Source organism: Oncorhynchus nerka, linkage group LG2 (assembly GCF_034236695.1).
Source record: "Oncorhynchus nerka isolate Pitt River linkage group LG2, Oner_Uvic_2.0, whole genome shotgun sequence".
Taxonomy (NCBI): Eukaryota; Metazoa; Chordata; class Actinopteri; order Salmoniformes; family Salmonidae; genus Oncorhynchus; species Oncorhynchus nerka.
The window spans coordinates 32,448,968-32,472,499 of record NC_088397.1 but is presented as its reverse complement, the minus strand read 5'-3'; the positions used below and the strand labels follow the sequence as shown (position 1 = coordinate 32,472,499).

The following is a 23,532-nucleotide window of genomic DNA, read 5'->3' as shown; positions in this document are numbered from 1 at the left end:
GGTGGCTGGTGTTGTTGTTATTGTTGACGTTGTGTGACTGCTAGTAGTGATGATGTCACGCTTGAGTGAAAAGAGCTCCAACAGAGCCACACATCACCAGAGTGAATGCCCCTGCTCCGAGCACACAATAGCCGTTATTCTGTAGAGTAGGCTAAACCCGCGGGCGACTGGGGTAGCTGGAGCGTTGTAGCACAGCGCTGGTTTTCCATAGCAGTCCATAGAGTGACTGCAAATGGCATTAGCACTCCATGTGACTGTAAATGACGGCACGTTTTGTTATATCTCCTTCCAAAACACGAGTGTCTTTTTTGTTTTTTATCTCACAAAGGAAGAAGATTTTGAGGGATGACCCCTTCGAATTGAACCCTTGCGCGCGCTCATATTTAGACTACACACACCCTCGCGCGCTTAAAAACGCACACACAGACAGACTGCCACGCTCTTTCTGTCCCAACTAGTGGGAATACTGAAGATATGGGTGACTATTGAAAAATGCGTTGTTCTAGTTCTCCTTTACTCTCCTGTTTGCGTCTCGGCGCCGGGGACAGGACCAAAAAGGGGAGTTGGGTGGGGCGGCAGACTCGGAAGCCTCCAGCACTTGACTTTGCTTTGATTTCGGCAGACACGAGAACACAGCAGGGAGAGAGACGAGGGGGGTGGAGTGGCGAGTGAGTGCAAAGGGGCAGGACTTTTTCTCTCTCCTCTATTAAGAGGAAACTTTTGTGTTTTGTTCTCCAAGTTCAGCTCGGTCCTCCAAGCCGTGTTCTCCGCTGCGCTTTTCTTCAATCTTCGCTCTTTTCTTCCATTCCCTCCTATGCCTTCATTTTTCAGCGTTTTTTTCTCACTTTTCATTGCAATTCTGGATATCGAGATCATGCGCATTCAAACGGGACCTGTTCTGAAAATTGTTTGTTCTTCGTTTCCATTACTGTTTTAGTTGGAATATAAATGTTTCGCCGTGCACTACTTGTTTTGGGGTAAAGATGACCCGTGTCTTTTGCGCTTTTGCTGGAGTCATGATGGTGTTTCGCATTATTTTGCTGTGCATCATGGAGTTGCATGCTGGCTGCGATGCCGTGCTCGCCGCCGGTCTCACCACTTTCAGGGCTTTCGCTCCACCTGCACAAGAGGGTGTTGTGCGGACCGTCGATCGGATTTACCATGGTGGTGGGAAGGTTGGTTACCTACTCTACATGGATGGGAGAAAGTTTCAGTTAGATATGGAGAGGGATGAGTCAATTTTGTCACATCACTTCAGTCCGAAATATGTGATGGCCCTGATGGGGGCGGGAGAAGGCGCCGCGCCTCTGCACCGGGAGTGTGTTTACCGGGGAACCGTGGACTCCAACCCCGAATCCCTGGCGGTTTTCAGCCTCTGTGGTGGGGGTCTAGAGGGATTTTTCGCTTTGAAACACGCACGCTACACAATCACACTTCTCATCCGAACCAATGGACACGATAACGACGTGCGTTCGCTGGATGACAAGGATGCGAAGAGCGCGCTCCACTACTTCACGCGGGAGCGCTTCAGCTTCGAAGCCATGCCTGTGAGCGAGAGCTGTGGGACCAAGGAAGGGCGCGGGCGCATGGATGCATCGAGGAAACACTGGCGTAAGGGTCGAGGGAAGGGGAAACGCGACCGGCATGGTGTCACCCTGGACAGGGGCGAGGAGCGCAGCAGAGCGCACGGGGGAAGATGGTGGACGCAGTTGTCCAAACCTGCCTCTCCACCCTCACTGGGAAGTCGGCGCAAGAGGTCGGTTTCGCGCGCCAGGCACGTAGAGCTCCTGCTGGTCGCAGATGAGTCCATGTCCAAGAAGTACGGCAAGGACCTGCACCACTACCTGCTCACGCTGGCCTCCATCGCTTCCAAGTTGTACGGCCATGTCAGCATCGAGAACCCCATCCGTCTGTCCGTTGTGAAGGTGACCATGGTCACGGAGAAGGAGAAGGGGCTGGATGTGTCCAAGAACGCAGCCGCCACGCTCAAGAGCTTCTGCAAGTGGCAGAACCAGCAGAACCCACTGGACGACGACAACCAGCACCACCACGACGCCGCCATCCTCTTCACCAGGCAGGTAAACAAACAAACAAAACCAGAGTCCGACTCTCACCCCCCCATCACCTGGCCGAGAAAACACATACCACTGCGCGCCAGGTCAATCCCTTCCCACTCACTGGACTAGAGCGCATTTTACACTGAGGTGTTACCCCAAGCATGACGTCAGTGTTTGTTGTTGTTATGGTACTGCTTGCGTGACAGACCGTTTCTGTACTCGTACCTGTTATTCGGAGGAGTCATTTGACCCTAAATATGTTATTTACATTTTTGTTATCAAGCAGAAATCTGCTTCGGTTTAGTGTTTCCAATTTGAGTGATTTTGCGTCACTCTCTCTATTTCTCTCTGTCTGTCTTGCACAGCCTCCCTCCTCTGTGTGGGCTCCTGCGTGTGTCTTATAACAACCCTAAAAAAATAGCGTTTCCTCCGCTGGTGTTTTTATGGGCAGCCTCCTCCGTCTGACTCTCCCAGTCCCCTGACAACCAATGTCTCGAGCCTGTGTGATCTATCGCACCCGCTGCGCACGCACATTCTTCCACGGTTGAAGGGATGTAGTTGAAATCAGCTGCTGGTTAGAGTTCAGAATGTTACTCTCAACCAGAAACCGCAGCCAGCCTTCAGCCTTAATTTTTTTTCCCTTAATTTTTCCCTTCCAGTTTTCTTTTTTCCCCCTCCTACATGTTTTTCTCTGAGCAGAGCTGGGACTGGAAAAAAAGCAAACACATGCACTACCATTCAAAAGTTTGGGGTCACTTAGAAATGTCCTTGTTTTTTAAAGAAAATACATTTTTGTCCATTAAAATAACATCAAATTGATCAGAAATACAGTGTAGATATTGTTAATGTTGTAAATGACTATTATAGCTGGAATATCTACATAGGCGTACAGAGGCCCATTATCAGCGACCGTCACTCCTGTGTTCCAATGGCACGTAGTGTCAGCTAATCCAAGTTTATCATTTAAAAACGCTAATTGATCATTAGAAAACCCTTTTGTAATTATGTTAGTACAGCTGAAAACTGTTTCCTGATTAAAGAATCAATAAATCTGGCCTTCTTTAGACTAGTTGAGTATCTAGAGCATCAGTATTTGTAGGTTCGATTACGGGCTCAAAATGGTCAGAAACAAATAACTTTCTTCTGAAACTCGTCAGTCTATTCTTGTTCTGAGAAATGAAGGCTATTCCATGCGAGAAATTGCCAAGAAAATGAAGATCTCGTACAACGCTGTGTACTACTCCCTTCACAGAACAGCGCAAACTGTCTCTAACCAGAATAGAAAGAGGAGTGGGAGGCCCCGGTGCACAACTGAGCAATAGGACAATTACATTGTGCACCGGGGCCTCCCACTCCTCTTTTTATTCTGGTTAGAGACAGTTTGCGCTGACCATTTTGAGCCCGTAATCGAACCCACAAATGCTGATGCTCCAGATACTCAACTAGTCTAAAGAAGGCCAGTTTTATTGCTTCTTTAACCTCTTAAGTCGACCCTCTACTTTTTTGAACATTCTGTTAAAAATCGCGCAACATTTCAGCGCCCTGCTACTCATGCCAGGAATATAGTATATGCATTTGCTTAGTCTGTGTGGATAGAAAACACTCAGACGTTTATAAAACTGGTTAAATCACTGCTGTGGCTTTACCAGAACGGCATTTACATCGAAAAGCACAGGAAAAACTGATCACTGAAAATGGGAAAATATATCCATGCGCTACTTGAACCCATTGATAAAGGTGAACCACAATTAATTGACTGAGGTTGCAGTACCTACAGCTTCCACACGGTGTCTAGAGTCTTGTCATTTCCCTTCGAGTTTTTTCTTGGTCAAACACATGCAGGGCACCGTATCTCCTTAGGTCTAGGACCGGATATTTTCGTTGAGTTTCTAGCCGGACATTTTTCCAGACGGACAGCTAATGATCTTTACATCGCCTCCTGATGAATTTTATCGCTTATTAACGTTTACTAATACCTAAAGTTGCATTACAAACGTATTTCGAAGTGTTTTGTGAAAGTTTATCATCGACTTTTTGAATTTAAAAAAATGACGTTACGTTTTGAAACTATGTTTTTTTGTTTATCACACAGTCTACATATAACGATATCTAGGCTTCATATGGACCGATTTAATCGAAATAAAGACCCAAATAGTGTTTATGGGACATCTAGGAGTGCCAACAAAGAAGATGGTGAAAGGTAATGAATGTTTTCTATTTTATTGTGCGGTTTGTGTAACGCCGAAATGCTAATTATTTTGTTTACGTCCCGTGGGTCTTTTGGGGTGTTACATGCTATCAGATAATAGCTTCTCATGCTTTCGCCGAAAAGCATTTTAAAAATCTGACTTGTTGCCTGGATTCACAACGAGCGTAGCTTTAATTCGATACCCTGCATGTGTATTTTAATGAACTTTTGAGTTTTAACTAATACTATTAGCATTTAGCGTAGCGCATTTGCATTTCCAGAGCTCTAGTTGGGACGCAAGCGTCCCGAGTAGAAGCAACAGGTTAATCAGAACAACAGTTTTCAGCTGTGCTAACATAATTGCAAAATAGATTTCTAATGATCAATTAGCCTTTTAAAATGATATACTTGGATTAGCTAACACAACGTGCCATGTGAACACAGGAGTGACGGTTGCTGATAATGGGCTTCTGTACACCTATGTAGATATTCCATTAAAAATCAACCGTTTCCAGCTACAATAGTACCTGCCAGCTGTATGTTGATAATGTCGTCGTTCAGCCAGCATAAGATATTACAGTTTTTAATGTCCCGTTGAGAGTTTAATCTTCCTTGTAGGTCATCAATTTTATTTTCCAATGATTGCACTTTAGCTAGTAGAACGGAACGCAGGGGGGTGTTTATGTTTATTCGATCGCCTACGAATTTTCAGAAGGCAGCCCAACCTCCATCCTCTTTTTCTCCATCGTCTCTTCACGCGAATGACGGGGATTTAGGCCTGTTCCCGGGAAAGCAATATGTCATTCACGTCAGGCTCGTCGGACTCGTTAAAGCAAAAAAAAAGCTTCTGCCAGTTCGTGGTGAGTAATTGCTGTTCTGATGTCCAGAGGTTATTTTCGATCATAAGAGACGGTAGCAGCAACATTATGTACAAAATAAGTTACGAACAACACAAAAAAACAAACATAAAAACACAATCGGTTAGGAGAATGTAAAATGTCAGACATCTTCTCCAGCGCCGTCTTCTCGACATTTTATGTTACCCCTCTGAAAACCAATAGCCTACATTGACCAAGACCACACTCGTTTACACAAGATCTCATGGTTTTGCCAATTTGACTTCAGATTCTGACCTATATTCTAATTTCTCCAAACATCACATTTCGAAGTTGCTCCAAATGTCAAATTTCGAATTGTTTTTGGCACACTGGGTTGACTCCTCCCGCTCAGCATCTTTCCATTTCTGCAAACATAAAATTTGAAGTTAAGGGTTAAGGTTTTGGATAGGGTTAAAACATAAAGTTTAGGCCCTTATTTCCCGAATGGTTAAGGGTTAAAAGAAAATATAAAAAATAATAAATTATACTAGCATCTACCACAGGGATTGAATATAGGACCTACGGATCCAAATCATGGTATTATGATGATAATAGTGCTCACTGTTACCCCTAGTGGCCGGTTGTGAATGTATTTACAGATGTCCTCAGGACATAGACAGACCTCCAATTTCTAAGTCAATCTTGAGCGATCTGCCTGCGTTTAACACACACACACACACACACACATCTCAAACCCACTAAACTCTCTGCATTTTTCACCCCTCTGCTGTGGTTTCTTGATCCGTCGGCTGTAGTTGAGGTGCCAGGTATCTTTCTTGCCTCAGGATTGTGGTACGCGTAACTAAGTCATGCAAGGTTTTTTGTGCTGGAGATGGCTCCCACTACCAGGGAATACCGAGGTAACTTTTTTTGGCCCCGGCGCCCGGGTGGATCCTGTTGGCAGTGCCACGTGAGCATACCTGGGCTTGGTAGGTTGGCAGAGCAACGGTACGCCAACTATTACCACCACCACCTGCATGGGTATGGACTTCCCACCCACTTGGCAGTGCTTTCCCTCTGTGTCACCTGCAGGGGGTAGGGTGGCATGGCTGGCACAGTGGCTGGCACACCGGGCACGGAGATACTTGACGCTGGCACTACCCAGGGGCAAGTGACAGTTCATAACAACAGTAACAACTCTATAGCATAACAACATGATAACACCTGCAAGGTGTTTGGAGTGGGTCATGACTTATCAAAGGTTAAAGGTCAGTGAACCCCCTCAGCCGATAGGATTTGAACTCTGATTTCATGATTGGCTGTAGTGTCAGATCACTGTGTCTTTAACCCTTCCATTCATTTGTCTCTTATTGCTGTAGCTTGTCATCAAGGAAGTTAATGTCGTAGCTTGGGTGAGTCGCGCTCATTCAATGGAAGTCAAATCCATCAGCAGACTGCATTCTCACAGTCAGAGACGAGACCCATCCATTCTTTGGCGATGTAGAGGGGGGGGGGGTTTATTGGAACATGCGGTTATTCATGCATGGGTCCAATTACTCCGGTCCCAACACCCCCGTGTCCTGAGTGAGCTGACCCATGTGCCAGTGTCACCGGGCTCTGTGCATGCAGCACCGCGACAGAACAAGAGACACATTGAGGGGACTCGGTGTGTGTATGCATTTGTCATTTGTATGTGTGTGCAGTTGTGGGTGTGTGCATGCGCGTGTGTATGTGCGTGCCTGTGTGTGATTATTAGGTGTTACGTCACAGTGTGACCGGACGCATGACTGCTCTCACCAGGGGACCGGGACATTAAACAAAGCCTCACTGTGAGGAGAAGAGCTCTCTACTGACAGAACATAGAGCAGGGATCATGGACTAGATTCAGCCGCGGGCCTATTTTCTTCTGGAGCAGATGTTCAGGGGGCCGGGACATAATTACAAATCATTTGTGGACTGCAAATTAGCCGTAAGAAGCCCAAACATGTATAATAATATTTGACTAAAACATAATCATTCCCAACCTTGCTCACATTTGTACACAATCACATAGGTTTCTCTATTATGTGTGAGAATACTTTGAAACAGATTTCCAAAATTGAAATCACTTGGAGTTGATTTGCTGGTGTTTTTACAGTCTATGTCCAACAATAACAAAAGTAATTCATTTTTTTTTAAACACTAAGAGTTTTTTTTGCTCAGATAACTTGGGAAGCCAAATAAAAATTGTCCCATGGGCCTCCAGTGAAGGAGCCCTGACATAATGAGAGACGGACAGAGCCCAGAAATAATCAACTTGAAATAGCCAAGAAAACATCATTAATGACATGAATATGCAGCATGGAAATATTCACCATAAATATTACATCCTTCGGGATGATCATGATGATCATTATTGTAGATGATCATTATTATGATCATGATGATCATTATCATGATCATTATTGTAGCCTTGTAGCCTCTTACTTTGATTGTTCCCTCGTGCACTAGGACATACGTGTTTTACGGTTTCCTTGTTGCCAGGGAGAGAGGTAGAGAGAGAAAGATAGCGGGGGGGGGCAAAGATTGTGTGTTTACTCTGAGAAAGAGACAGGGAGAGGGAGGGAGACAGAGGGAGGACTCTGAGAGCGTGACTGCAGGGGGCAGAGAAAGCATAGAAACGTTAGGCTACGTCGCCGTTTTTGTTGAAGGTTACGCATCTGCTTGAAGGTTAAGGGCACGTATTCGCCACACGTCCCAAAGTAGGACTACTGATCTAGGATCAGATCCGCCCTCTTATTCATAATGAGAAGTTCAATTATTGTTGTCTCTATGTTAAAGTACAGTGCCCTGCAGATGTCCCTGTCAGTTTCACCAGACAAACAGAACGACCAGTGGTGCGCAGCCCAGTGGCTTTGCTCCAACCAATAACACCTAGGTCATTTTCACTTCATACACAAAACACACAATCACCGTATGCAGTTGCTGGGTCTGAAAAGTGAATTCATAATCTGTGAGGCAGAGTAGCCTATCACACACTCTTACTAGGCAGCTATGGCATGTAACAAGATGTTCCTGACCAATCACGTGGACCGAGTGATGGTTTGAAAGTTGAATGGCTGAGTTTATATAGGCATGAAATACAGGACCTGTGAAATACCCCAGTCTTATAACAAAAAGAGGAGACATAGTCCTACCTATGGGAGGAGAGGACCGGGAAACACACACCTGAAACACATGCACACATATACACACACACACACACGCCCTTTAAGCAGACACACACCGTACACACAGTGCACACACAGTTCACACACACCTTAAACACACACACACACCCTTTAAGCAGACACACACCGTACACACAGTGCACACACACACACACACACACTGTAAGCAGAAACACTGTAAGCAGACACACATGCACGCACACATACTGTGAACACACACTCACACACACACACAACAAACATGAGCGAGGAGAAGAAGCGATGGGAGAGAACATAGGACATACTCTGCTCAAATCAAATAAGACACGTGCGTACATACTCAGTTCTCCACGGCACGTGATAGAATGTGCGCATGTGCACTGGAGTTGTAATGAAAAGAGTATGGACATATGGACGTTTTGGAAGGGGGTCCGTCTGTTGCTGTCTGATTCGTTTTAGTAGACAAAACAACGCCATGAACTGAAATGATCCGCTAGCAGTTAAGGTCTGGGATGATATTCACCAAGCATCTCAGTGTAGAATTGCTCTAGGATCAAACCTTTTTTAAATTCTACCCCTGGAATGACGATCGCCGTCTCTCTGATAGGCTGATATGGTTGAATATGAAGGATACCACCAGGTTATTGGATGAAGGTAGCCTCTTAGATGTGTGACACAGGTCACAGGAGTTTTGTCAGGGCCTGACCAGGAAAAAACTTTTAGGGGTGGGCTCTAGCCTAGTACGATTGCCATTTAATAGGCTAACGTCACTCTCACCGATGACTGGCAAGCCATTAATTTCACGGTTAGTTGATACTTACATTGTTGACACTGATTTTTGAGTGACAAGTTGTTGTGGTTAGTCTCTCTGGACTCTCTCCACGATACAGTAATTGCGGTGTTTGGTGTGTGTGTGCATGCGCGCTAATGCCACAAACTGACAGTGTGTGTGTCTGTGATTGACGCGCTCCTTTACTCAGAGTGGCAGTGTGTTTTTCGAACGCAGCTAGGGTGTGTTCCCCAGTTGACCCGAGACACACACAAACGCACATACATGTACACATGTACATGTACACGCAAACACAAACACACCATGGCTCTCTTTCTCACACACACACACACACACACTCAGTCTTCTTATATGATCGTCTACTGACCTAAATACCTTACCACCGGCGCTGAGGTTGTTTTTCTCAATATTTCCATAACGGCCCTTTCCCTCCCTTCTTTCCTCCTCTTTTTTTCATTTCCTCCATCCTCCCGTCCCCTTTCCCCAGGTGTCTGATTCCATAACTTTTATTTCTTTTGCTCTCTCTTTCTCACCCGCCTGCTTTCTTTCTCTCGCTCACCCTCTCAATATGATCTGTGAAAGCCCCTTGGGATAAAAGGAAAATACCAAGCTGGAAACACACTGGAGAGCGGGAGGGAGGGGAGAAAAAAGAGAGACGGACAGAGAGTGAAAGTGAGAGAGAGACGCAGAGGGAACATGAGAGGGACAGGGACAGAGTGTAAGGGGCAGTGGGAGGCAGAGAGAGTCGGGGACAACAAGTTCAAGTGAACAAAAGAGAGTGAAGGTGAGAGAGAGAAAGAGAAACCGGGACAGCTAGTAAGTAAGAAATAGGGAAAACCAACACATCTATGGTGAACATGTTGGTTTCTACAATGTCCCTCCCGATTGGCTAGGGAGATTAGCCCTTTCTTCATTGTCCCTCCCAATTGGCTCGTTCATCTGATAGTGACAACAAGGAGTTGAAAACATGTCATGTCTATTCTCTCCATCTACACACACATCATCTTAACAATGACCAACACAACGCATTTAGTGGAATGGAATCAGACTGGACTGTATTTGACTTTGTTTTTATCTCTCCTTTAGTATGTAGGGGACTTTCTCTTTGAAGAGTCTCTGTCTAAAGAAAAAGGGGTGTCCAAAATGGCACCCTATTCCCTACATAGTGCATTATTTTTGACCAGAGCCCTAAGTAGTTCACTATATAGGGTAAATCGGGTACCACACTAGGGCTACGGCCGAAATGGCACTGATGGCCCTATGGACCCTGGTCAAAAGTAGTGCACTATGTAGGGAATAGGGTTTCATTTCGGACACTGCCAGCGTTTGTGTCTGGAGTGAGTGTATGAGGCGTTCCCCCCCTGTTGGTCATGTGTTGGAGAGCCCAGAACGGAACATAGACGGGTTTGTTCCTAAAGTGTTTCATCCGAGGCGAGTAAATACACAGCCCAGAGAGTCTCTCACACACGGCACAGCGGGCCTGTCAACACCACTTAACAAGGAATTCATCCTGTCCCCAGGGTTTGTATTTTATTATTTCACCTTTATTTAACCAGGTTGGCTAGTTGAGAACAAGTTCTCATTTACAACTGCGACCTGGCCACGATAAAGCATAGCAGTGTGAACAGACAACAACACAGAGTTACACATGGAGTAAACAATAAACAAGTCAAAAACACAGTAGAAAAAAAAGGGAAAAAAGAGTCTATATACATTGTGTGCAAAAGGCATGAGGAGGTAGGCGAATAATTACAATTTAGCAGATCAACGCTGGAGTGATAAATGATCAGATGGTCATGTGCAGGTAGAGATACTGGTGTGCAAAAGAGCAGAAAAGTAAACAAATAAATGGGGATGAGGTAGGTAAATTGGGTGGGCTATTTACCGATGGACTATGTACAGCTGCAGCGATCGGTTAGCTGCTCAGATAGCAGATGTTTAAAGTTGGTGAGGGAGATAAAAGTCTCCAACTTCAACGATTTTTGCAATTCGTTCCAGTCACAGGCAGCAGAGAACTGGAAGGAAAGGCGGCCAAATGAGGTGTTGGCTTTAGGGATGATCAGTGAGATACACCTGCTGGAGCGTGTGCTACGGGTGTGTGTGGGAGGGGAGCCTGGGGTGGTGGGTGGAGTGGAGAGGAGTGTGTGTGGGAGGGGAGCCTGGGGTGGTGGGTGGAGTGGAGAGGAGTGTGTGTGTGTGCCCTTATCTCATTCATAGATGACAGGTGCACTTTTACAGTTAATAACGTATGTATGTATACTGTGAGAGTGTGTGTGTTTGTATGTGCATGCTTGCATGCCTATGTGTGTCTGTGTGTGCGTGCATGCTTGTGTCTCCGTGTATGCGTGTGTGTGTTTCGGAGAACGAGACAGTCGATGGCATAGGGACACAGTGTTTGATTGACTGATTGATTCCTTTAAACAGCAGAGTAGCTTCAAGGCCTCTGGGCATCATCTGTATAGATCTGTGTGGGAGCTGGAACACTGGTCAATACACAGTGCTGTATATAAGAGAGAGAGAGGGAGAGAGAGGGAGAGAGAAACAAGGATTGGCGAGAGAAAGAGAACAGAGAGAGGAAAAAGAGGGCAGAAACAGAGAACTCAATAGCATCAACAAAATATGGGTCAAATAATGTCTGATTTTCTCTCATTTCTCATCTCTAAACTATCCGGCTTGTCCTTACATTGTCTGTGTTTTGATGTGTATGTGTGAGTTCTACAGTATATGTGTCTGCCCTAACTTGACACTAACTTAAAATCAACATTTAACATGATACATACATTCAATCTCAGGCGATGGGCAAAGTAAAGCAATATTTATAATGTGCCGGCAGGTATTTTTTTATGTCATTTCACCCTTTCCACCACCCCGTTTGCTTGTGCCCCCTGTATAGGACCTGTGTGGGCACCACTCGTGTGACACACTGGGCATGGCTGACGTTGGCACCATCTGTTCACCAGAGAGGAGCTGTGCCGTCATAGAGGACGACGGACTCCATGCCGCCTTCACCGTGGCACACGAGATAGGTGGGCACCGCTCACACACCTGCATACAAACACACACACACACACACTCGATTACCTGCCAATACATGCATACACACTCACATTCCCACACATTTGTTTTATGTACGTAAACGTATCCAAACTCTATTGCTATCACTGTCACCTGAGGTCTCTTTATTGTCCCCAAATCCAGAGCATACTCTGGAAAACACACAGTACTACATAGACCCATATGGCTACATGGAACTCTATTCCAGTAAGATCTGATTTTTAAAAACAGATACAACTACAGGTTAAGGAACGAAGCTGACTGAAGAGACATGAACACAGGCACACGCTAACACACGTACATTGTAATGTTGTAACATTGTTGTATTGTGGTATGATACATTTTGTATTGTAGATATATAATGGTAGAGTAGTGGTGTAATAATGTGTTGTCTGTTGTACTTGCCTTGGCAGCAGCTAATGGGGATTCTTCATAAATACAAACACACACTCTCAAGAACACAATACTCACACCATAACACCCCCCCCCCCTACCCCCAAAAAATGATTTGTATTTCTGTCTGCCTGCCTGTCCGTCTCTCTGTCTGTGAACCAAAGGTCACTTGCTGGGCCTGTCTCACGACGACTCCAAGTTCTGCGAAGAGCGTTTCGGCGCCAGCGCGGACAAGCGTCTCATGTCGTCCATCCTGACCTCCATCGACGCCTCCAAACCCTGGAGCCGCTGCACCTCAGCTACCATCACGGACTTCTTTGACGATGGCAACGGTAAGACATGAAGAGGGGGAGGAAAGCCGGGAGGAGAGCAGGGAAGAATGTCAGGGTAGGATTGAGGAGGATGAGAAGAGGAGAGAGGAAGAGGAGAGAATGAAATCCAGAAGTATTTTGGCACTCCAGGCCAACCAGGTAACCAAGTCTTTATTGTAAAAGTCAGGAGAATAACCTCAATGACTTACTTGGTTAAACAATGAGGGTTGGGCTCACCTACTGCGCATAGTTAATGTGCTGTTGTCTTTGTCCAAATTGAATCCAATGTCCCTTCACACCTATCGAGTGGCAGATTAGAATGATCGGAGGATTGACAAACCAGACAGACAAACAGCCTTTGGCATTGGCCCACGTCCACCCCTCTCTCCCTCTACAGCCGAGTGTCTCCTGGACCCCCCCCGCCAGCCCCTGCTCGGCTCAGAGGAGCTGCCCGGCCAGAGCTACGACGCCGTGCGCCAATGCCGCCTGGCGTTTGGACCCGAGTACACGGTCTGCCCGGGCATGGACGTGTGCGCCCGCCTATGGTGCGCAGTGATACGCCAGGGGCAGATGGTGTGCCTGACCAAGAAGCTGCCCGCCGTGGAGGGCACGCCGTGTGGCAAGGGTCGCATCTGCCTCCAGGGAAAGTGTGTGGACAAGACCCGCAAGAGACACTACTCGGTAAGGACAGGGGAGAGGGAGGGAGGGGAGGAGAGGGAATGGGAAGCAACAACACAATAGGCTGACAGCATAGACAGAGTGGAAGACAGTGGAAGAGCAGAGTACGACTTTATTATTATGTATTATTCTCTAGAGATGGGAAGGAGGGAGGGAGGAAAAAACAGAAATAAATATATATATAATAATAATAATAAATATGCAAAAAATAGAAATAAATATAATGTATTGTCACAAACACAGGATAGGTGCAGGGAAATGTGCTCATCCATAGTAGTACTGCACCCCTGGAGGACATTAGGGTTAAGTAGCTTGCTCAAGGGCACATCGACAGATTTTTCACTTTGTCGGCTCAGGTATTCAAACCAGCGACCTTTCGGTTACTCACCCAACGCTATAACCACTAGGCTACCTCCTGCCCAATAGGGTGACAACATAGACAAGTCTCTCAAATTATACTACTTGCTGAGAGGAATGGTGGGAGAGAGGTAGTAGAGGGGGGGGGGTGGAGTAGGGTGAGTGCGGTGAGAGTGCCAACAATAGCGATGAGAGACACTATAAAACAAGGAGAGAAGGAATGATGGGAGGGAGTGTAGAGAGAGGGACAGAGAGAATGGGAGGCTGGGATGGAGTTAGGTGAATGTGTGGACAAGAGCCACAGGAGATATATACTGAGTGTACAGAACATTAAGGACACCTGCCCTTTCAATGACATAGACTGACCAGGTGAAAAGGTAGGATCCCTGATTGATGTCACTTGTTAAATCCATGTCAATCCGTGTAGATGAAGGGGAGGAGACAGGTTAAAGAAGGATTTTTAAGCCTTGAGACAATTGAGACATGGATTGTGGACATGTGTCATTCAGAGGGCGACTGGGCCAGACAAAATCATTTTGAACAGGGTATGGCCAGGCGTAGGGCTGTGGTGGTCATGAAATTCTATAGTCCCCTAACTAGAATATAGTTCTAGACCAACTAGGTCTTGGGGAGTAGTGAACTGCATGCAATGCAATGCAACTCGTAATTTAACCAGATTTTAAAGTAGCTTGTTAGTGTTTTCAGGAGTTAATTACCTTTTTTGCCATGTAGTGGTGTAGCTAACTACTGGAAATATACACTACTTTAAAAAATTGTTGGTTGTTGGCCAGAATTTCCTTTCTTTTTCAGGAGCAGACCTGCCCTAATTCTCACTTGAAACACATTTTTTGTGTTTAATAGGCGATATTACACACTCTGTTAAAGTATGACTCCAGAGTGATCTGTTCTTGCAGTTTCAGATTTAATAACTTGAGTTAAGTAAACTATATTTTTTATTAAGGGTAGATTTAGTGTATCTTAACTTCTTCCAGTGTGCAGTTATTTGGTAGCTTGGTAAACTATATCTTCAGAGTAGACTCCCAAACACTGTCTATATTGTATATCTAGACCAACTTACTTACTAGAATATACAGTAGATCTTGTCTAGACCAACCATCTATTTCAAAGTAATTGCAAACAAAATGTTCAATGAAAATATGCATGTTTATTTTAGATGGGGAGAGGGGAGGGGATGGGATGGGATGGGAGGAGATGTGAGGGGGGGATGGGAGGAGAGGATGGGAGGATAGGTGAAGAGAGCATAGGAGAGGACAGGAGGTTTCACACCTGCTGGAGGGGGGCCCCCCTAGGGGTCCTAAGGGTGAAGAGGGGGGTACAACGACCCATTGAGAGCTGCAACAAAATAAAAACAGGACATAGGGGGGTTAGGTTAATCCTAGGATCAAAGGTGAGGGGTTACAGTCCATTGTTAGTTTATTGGTTATGTGTTGGGTTAGGGCTATACAATGTTCTACTCCTCGCCTTAATGCTACATAGCAACTTCCCCTGTGGGATTTAATCTCTCTTTCATTCTCGACCATCCTACTCACCAGCCTCTTGTCTCTCATTCACCAATGCCTCTTGCTCCTCCTTCCTCCTCTCCAACTCCTTCCTCCATCCACTCCTTGTCTGCGATGTCATTCGCTCTCTTCTCTATCTCTCTCTGTTCTTTATGTCCAGGAGTTTGGCTTGACTCCTACCCCAGTCTATTCATTTCCATCCTCTCTCTCTCTTTCTCCATCCGCACTCTTTCTTTCCACCTCTTCTCTCTCCTTCCTCAGCCTCTCCTTCTCCATCTTCCTTACCTTTCCCTCTGTCAACTCTTTCTCTTTTGCCAGCTGCGCTCTCACCCTCTCCACCTCCTCTCCCCTTCACCTTCACTTCATCTGCCCAGTTCTGAACATTCTCCCTCTCCTCCCTGACAGCCATCCTCTCTTCTGCCAGCCACTCGCTTTTCAGAACCATCTGCCGCCTCTCTCTTCTCAGAATCGTCCCTTCTCTCCCTGCAGTCTTCTCCACCTTCTCCACCCGCACCTCCCTCTTCTCCACTTCCCTCCTTGCCACCTCCACCTCCTTCCTCTCCTCCGCCACCCCCTTCCGCTCCTCCCCCACCTTCTTCCTCTCCTCCTTCACCCCCTTTTTTCTCCTCCGCTACCTCCCTCCTTTCCACCATCACCTGCTCCTCTCTTCACCTGCAGCTCCCTCTTCTCCACCTCCTTCCTCTCCACCTGCTCCTCCCTCTTCTCCGTTACCTCCTCCCTCCTCTTAAACTCCTCCTCCTTCTTCTGGTGGACTCTGCCCTTTTCTTACCCTCCTCCATGGCTTTGAGCTGAAGGACAGTCTGTAAGAATGACACTCCGTAAGTCAGTAAGAGAGGACATGTTCATTTTACAGCCTATCTCAGCCCAAAAGTCAGTCGCTGGTCATGATGACCCACTCAGACCTGGGTTCAAATACTATTTGAAATCTTTCAAATACTTTGAGTGTTGCTCTATACTGCTTGGAGTGCCAGATGGGTTGGGTTTACCGTTTTGGGACTATTCTATTGGTCTATTGAGCCAGGAAAGCTCAATCGAGCACAAGGTCCTGAACCCAGGTCTGAACCCACTACAACTAACAACCCATATAATAAATAGAACCCATAGAATAAACCAAGAGGCTGAAGTGTAGTGTGATAGAATATAGAATTAAAATGAATTATTGTAGTTATATAGGTTGTTAATTGTAGTGTTATAAAATTAGAATGAATAGAACCCATAGAATGAATCATTCTAATTCTATGGGTTGGTAGTAAGATAGAATTCAGAATGAGAATGAAGAGAACCTGTAGAATGAATCATTCTTATTCTATCTAACACCTCGACCTGAGTTTAAATCTGTGCTTGATTGAGCTTGCCTGGCGCATTGGAACCAATGGAATACTCCCAAAAGTGTGAACCCTGTCCATCCGGCACCTCAGACTGGCTTAAGCAAACCCTCAAAGTATTCTATATTTTCTTTGAAGATTTCAAATACTAGGCCTATTTGAACCCAGATCTACTAACAACATTATACCTTTCTGTGATGAGGGACTTGTTACCATTAGTCTAATAATTGCATGGATGTGTATAAACTGTCAAATACACAAAGTACATAAAATACATGAAGTAAAATACAGAAACTTGACACTCACTTTAGAGACTGCCAGCCTCCGTGACCTCCCCTTCATTGTCAAGACCAAAAACAATACAAAATAATGTACAAACAATATATAGAAAAAAAGTAAGAAATCAACAAAGTCAAAGCAACAAATAAAACAAAAGGGAAATATATCATGTACAAAAAAATAGAGTACAATAAAATAGAAATAGAGTAGGCTAAATAGTAGGTTGAATATTTCACAGGTGTTTGCAGCTAGTTGCAGATAGTGTTGGTAGCGGTCCAAAAATAAATGGAATCTGATTTGTGCCTGGATGGCGTAACACTGGAATGTTTACACCATCCGTTGCCATGGCAAATGGCCATGTCATAGAGGTAAATCAGGATCGATGTATCTTTGTGATGTCATCACAAATATCAACGTTCTTGATGATGTAATCATGATATCAACATCTGTGGCCTCTACAATGATAGTAGGCCCAGCAATTAAGACAAAATAATAATGCAAATGAAAAATAAAAAACACAGAACAAATAAACAAAGACGAATAGAGACAATACGTAAAAAATTTAAGACAGTTCAGATCAGCTTTCTCTCCCCCAATCCTAACCTTAACCATTAGTTGGGAAAATGCTAAAATGACCCAAGATCAGCATCTAGGGACAACTTGTTGTAGGCTAGCATAGCACATTGCTACAGTCTGACTTTGCCTTGATGTACTGGGTTGCCTTTGAACATTACTTTCATTTCTATCATCATGCCGCCCCACACTCCTCTCAATGTATTTCACTTGCACAGACAACCACGTGCATGCAGATACACAAATGGATCAAACACACACACACACACACACACACACACACACACACACAACCCATGCATCACACACACAGACAACTGCATCACACACACAGACTCACACACACATAAACACATGCATCACACACACACAGACAAATGCATCACACACACACACAGACACACACACACATTTTACACGTGGCTTGGCTGCCGGCCAATCCAACTTTTAACGTGCTCACTAGGCAACTTTAACAGTACTCTCTTATCTCTCCCCTTCCTCTATCCCTCTCCTCCTCTGATCTCTCTTTCTCTCTCTATCTCTCTCTCTCAATCTCTTTCATATCGCCTCCCGCTCTCCTATCTCCTCTTTCTCTTTCATCTTCCCGCTCTCCTCATTCTCCTCATTCTCCTCTCCAAGGCATCTAACCATGGTAGTTGGAGTTCATGGGGTCCGTGGGGGGCATGTTCGAGGACGTGTGGTGGAGGGGTGCAGTTCGCCCAGCGTCTGTGTAACAACCCGCCGCCCCGAAACAATGGGCGCTACTGCACCGGCAAGAGGGCCATCTACAAGTCCTGCAGCGTCACCCCGTGCCCCTCGCCCAGTGAGTGTAGTACTGCAGATTGACTGGCTGACACGTGTGATCACATAGTGCTATAGACACACATAAGCACACACAAGTATACATTTGCTCATGCAAATACACAGGCTTACAATAGATCAATGAATGGTAAATATTTTGACTCCCTCTCGGTCTCTCTCTTGCTCTCTCTCTCTCTCTCTCACACACACACACACACACACACACACACACACACAGTCTGAAATTCTAATATTCCCACTCTAACATGTGGTGGAACTTACCTCCCCGCAGGTAAGAGTTTCCGCCAGGAGCAGTGTGAGTTGCGGAACGGCCCCCAGACAGACCCTAAGGGGGTGAAGACCTTTGTGGAGTGGGTACCCAAGTTCGCAGGGGTGCTACCTAAAGATGTGTGCAAGCTGACCTGCCGGGCCAAGGGCACAGGCTACTATGTGGTGTTCTCGCAGAGGGTGAGTGAATAAGAGAAGGGCACTGGGGAGTGAAAGAGTGCGAGTGAGGGTACAGTCCTTTGGAGTGCTGTCTTCCACTACCACTCGTCCACGACCTTTGGTTTGCACGACTTGTAGTGTCCGTTCTGCTAGTATGATAAAGATGATGATGATGATATTGATATACCCATGATAATGATATATACAAAACCTTGTCCTTGCCGATGACAAGTATACCCATAACATGATGCAGCCACAACCATGCTTGAAAATATGAAAAGTGGTACTAAGTGATGTAATGTGTTGGATTTACCCCAAACATAACGCTTTGTATTCAGGACAAAAAGTACATTTCTTTGCCACATTTTTTGCAGTATTACTTTTAAGTGCCTTGTTGCAAACAGGATGCATGTTTTGGAATATTTTTTCATTCGGTACATGCTTGGTATACAGGCATGGTGAAATCCTTCCTCTCCGGACAACTGAGTTGGGAAGGATGCCTGTATCTTTGTAGTGACCGGTTATAATTGATACACCATCCAAAGTGTAATTAATAACTTCACCATGCTCAAAAGGCTATTCAACATCTGTTTTTTTGTTTTGTTACACATCTACCAATCGGTGCCTTTTCTTTTGCTTGAAATTCTTTACTCGATTGAAGGACCTTAACAGACAATTGTATGTGTGGGTTACAGAGATGGGGTAGTCGTTCAAAAATCGTGTTAACCACTAATTGTCGAACACAGAGTGAGTCCATGCAAACTCATTATGTGTTTTAAGCAGATGTTTTACTCCGGAACTTATTTAAGCTTGCCATAACAAAGGGGTTTGAATACTTGTTGACTCAAGACATTTCAGCTTTTCCTTTTTATTCCTTTCAAAAAATGTTCTACAAACAAAATTCCACTTTGACATTTATGGGGGATTGTGTGTAGATAGATCAGGCTGTAACAAGAACAAAGGATGTGAAAAAGTCAAGCGGTGTGAATACTTTCCGAGGCCACTGTACATGATAATATACCCACGATGACTGTGAGAATACTTTCTGAAGGCACTGTACATGATAATATACCCATGATGACTGTGAGAATACATTCTGAAGGCACTGTACATGATAATATACCCACGATGACTGTGTGAATACTTTCTGAAGGCACTGTACATGTTAATATACCCACGATGACTGTGAGAATACTTTCTGAAGGCACTGTACATGTTAATATACCCACGATGACTGTGAGAATACTTTCTGAAGGCACTGTACATGATAATATACCCACGATGACTGTGTGAATACTTTCTGAAGGCACTGTACATGATAATATACCCACGATGACTGTGTGAATACTTTCTGAAGGCACTGTACATGATAATATACCCACGATGACTGTGAGAATACTTTCTGAAGGCACTGTACATGATAATATACCCATGATGACTGTGAGAATACTTTCTGAAGGCACTGTACATGATAATATACCCACGATGACTGTGAGAATACTGATGATGATGATAGATTTATTTTATATACGGTTATTCATACGGGAATCTCACAGTCGCTTTAAAAAATGTGTATTTCAGGGAGATGGTTTTCCACAGATAATTGATGATGCAGTTCAGTAAAGTGGAGTTGAGTGCAGGTGGCGTCGATAGTTCATCATACAGCCAGCGAGGGAAACAAATACCAGTCAGACAGTCAGGTAGTCGGTCAGCTCTTAATCAGGCACCTCTGTCTTTGAAGTTCACGGATACTCTTCCTTTGTGTAGGTAAGGCGAGAACATCTACCACCGACTCTGTAGCACCCACCTGGGTAATGCTTCGGCAGCTATAAGCGCCTGGGAGACCGCCACACCTCGGCAGCAATCGGCAACCGTCTCCTACGAGGCGAGCCTCTACGATGAGGACGACGAAGACTGCAACCACAGCAAAGATGATAATATCTCCTTATGTCTCCGTCTCCAGGTGGCGGACGGGACAGAATGTCGGCCGTACAGCAGCTCAGTGTGTGTGAAGGGCAAGTGTGTGCGTACCGGCTGTGACGGCATCATCGGTTCCAAGCTGCAGTTTGACAAGTGTGGCATCTGTGGAGGGGACAGCACCGGCTGCATCCGGGTGATAGGGAACTACACCAAGAAGAGGTAAGGGAACCCACATACACATAGACACGCCTGCAATTGAAAGAACATTTGGTGTTTCCATGTGTATTGTGTCCCGTGCACAGCACCAAGAAAAGACAAAACTGAAATTGAGATTTTTCACTTCAAAGTTTTAAAAAATGGGCTTTGCTTAATTATTCAAAATTTCGAAATATTTGGTTGGAGGCTAATTCTTGTTTATTGTGTCATTTATCTCACATGTAGTAAGTTGCAGGTGCCAAGTGGGAAAAATAGCCGTTAAAACTATTTTGAAAAATAAAAATGGAACCTTCTGCTCTGTTGCACTCGATTGTAAAGTGAAAGGGTGCGAGTAAACGGAATTTTCACGTATATGTACATCTTGAGTGCATTTGAAGGAATGGTCTATAGATTGTCTTCCTCTCCATCTTTCATTCAACACATCGACACATTCTTCTTTAAGATATCAATGTCTCACACTCACTCTTTCACTCCCTCTAACATCCACCCTTCTCCCTCATCTCTAAATACGTCATGAGTTTGTAATTCTAAATCACACCTTATAATGGTGAAGATAGACATACACTATATACTGTATACCCCTTCAAATGAGTGGATTCTGCTATTTCAACCACACCCGTTGCTGACAAATGTATAAAATCGAGCACACAGTCATGCAATCTCCATAGACAAACATTGGCCGTAGAATGGCCCGTACTGAAGAGCTCAGTGACTTTCAACGTGGCACCGTCATAGGATGCCACCTTTCCAACAAGTCAGTTTGTCAAATTTCTCCCCTGCTAGAGCTGCCCCGCTCAACTGTAAGTTCTGTTATCGTGAAGTGGAAACGTCTAGGAGCAACAACGGCTCAGCCGCAAAGTGGTAGTCCACACAAGCTCACAGAACGGGACGGCCGAGTGCTGAAGTGCGTAATACGCAAAAATTGTCCGTCTTCGGTTGCAACACTCACCACCTTGTTCCAAAATGTCTCTGGAAGCATAACTGTTTGTCGGGAGCTTCATGACATGGGTTTCTATGGCTGAGCAGCCGCACACAAGCCTAAGATCCCCATGTGAATTGTCAAGCGTTGGCTGGAGTGGTGTAAAGCTCGCCGCCATTGGACTCTGGAGCAGTGGAAACGCGTTCTCTGGAGTGATCACGCTTTCACATCTGGCAGTCCAACGGACAAATCTGGGTTTGGCGGATGCCAGGAGAACAATACCTGCCCCAATGCATAGTGCCAACTGTAAAGTTTGGTGGAGGCTTAATCATGGTCTGGGGCTGTTTTTCATGGTTCGGGCCCCTTAGTTCCAGTGAAGGGAAATCTTAACGCTACAGCATACAATGACATTCTAGACAATTCTGTGCTTTCAACAAGTTTGGGGAAGTCCCTTTCCTGTTTCAGCATGATAATTCCCCCATGCGCAAAGCGAAGTCCATACAGAAATGGTTTGTCGAGACTGGTGTGGAAGAACTTGACTGGCCTGCAAAGAGCCCTGACCTCAAAACCATCTAACACCTTTGGGATGAATTGGAACGCCGATTGCGAGCCAGGCCTAATCACCCAATATCAGTGCCCAGTCTCACTAATGCTCTTGTGGCTTAATGGAAGCAATTCCACGCAGCAATGTTCCAACATCTAGTGGAAAGCCTTCACAAAAGAGTGGAGTCTGTTATAGCAGGAAAGGGAAGACCAACTCCATATTAATGCCCATGATTTTGGAATGAGATGTTTGACAGGCAGGTGTCCACGTACTTTTGGCCATGTAGTTTACAACATACCGGGGAACATACACACACACTCCTCACTCTCCTGTAACTGCTTTCTCCCCTCTCTCCCTCCCCCATGCAGTAAGGGCTACACAGACGTCGTGAAGATCCCAGCGGGCTCCACCCACATCAAGGTCCGCCAGCACAAGCCCAAGGACCAGCCCCGCTACACAGCCTACCTGGCCCTGCGTCGTCCCAGTGGCGACTACCTTCTCAACGGCAAGTTCATGATCTCTACCTCAGAGACGGTCATCCCCCTCAACGGCTCGGTGCTCAACTACAGTGGCTGGAGCCAGCGGGACGAGTGGCTACACAGCATGGGCCCTGGGGCCCTCAGAGAGGCCCTTACAGTTCAGATTCTGGCCACGGACGCCAAGAGGCCCCTGGATATCCGCTACAGCTTCTTCATGCCCCGTCGTGTTTCGGCTCCACCGCCACCACCTCCCCCGCACACCTCCACAACTACACCCACCACTACTACTACAACAACCACCTCTACTAGATCAAGCAGTAGAACCATATCGGCCCCGTTTTTGGCCCTGGCTCTCTCTACAGCCCCAGGGGTGTCAACGGCGGCGGCCTCTGGGCCCCAGTGGGTGACTGGCCCCTGGATGATCTGCTCCAGGACTTGTGACACAGGCTGGCAGAGCCGCACGGTGCAGTGCAAGGACCCGCAGGCCAAGCTGGCCAAGGGCTGCCCTCTGGGCGACCGCCTCTCCGCCTTCAAACAATGCCTGGTGAAAAAGTGTTGAGAGCACCAGAAACTAGACTCCCCTGAAAGTAGGGGGTACACACAGACAGAGAGACTGGCTATTGATAGTCAACCCCTCCTCTTCCTTACCCCCTC

General features: G+C 45.7%; 1 protein-coding gene across 1 annotated transcript; it reads left to right on the top strand.

Annotated features, from left to right (window-relative positions):
• The first annotated feature begins 665 nt into the window (after positions 1-665).
• Positions 666-23,532, top strand: LOC115134489 (A disintegrin and metalloproteinase with thrombospondin motifs 5). Its single transcript, XM_029668516.2, has 8 exons — positions 666-2,078; positions 11,935-12,067; positions 12,653-12,820; positions 13,197-13,480; positions 18,192-18,375; positions 18,646-18,821; positions 20,764-20,939; positions 22,768-23,532. The coding sequence occupies exons 1-8, from the start codon at positions 984-986 to the stop codon at positions 23,435-23,437; spliced, it is 2,886 nt and encodes a 961-aa protein (XP_029524376.2). The 5' UTR covers positions 666-983; the 3' UTR covers positions 23,438-23,532.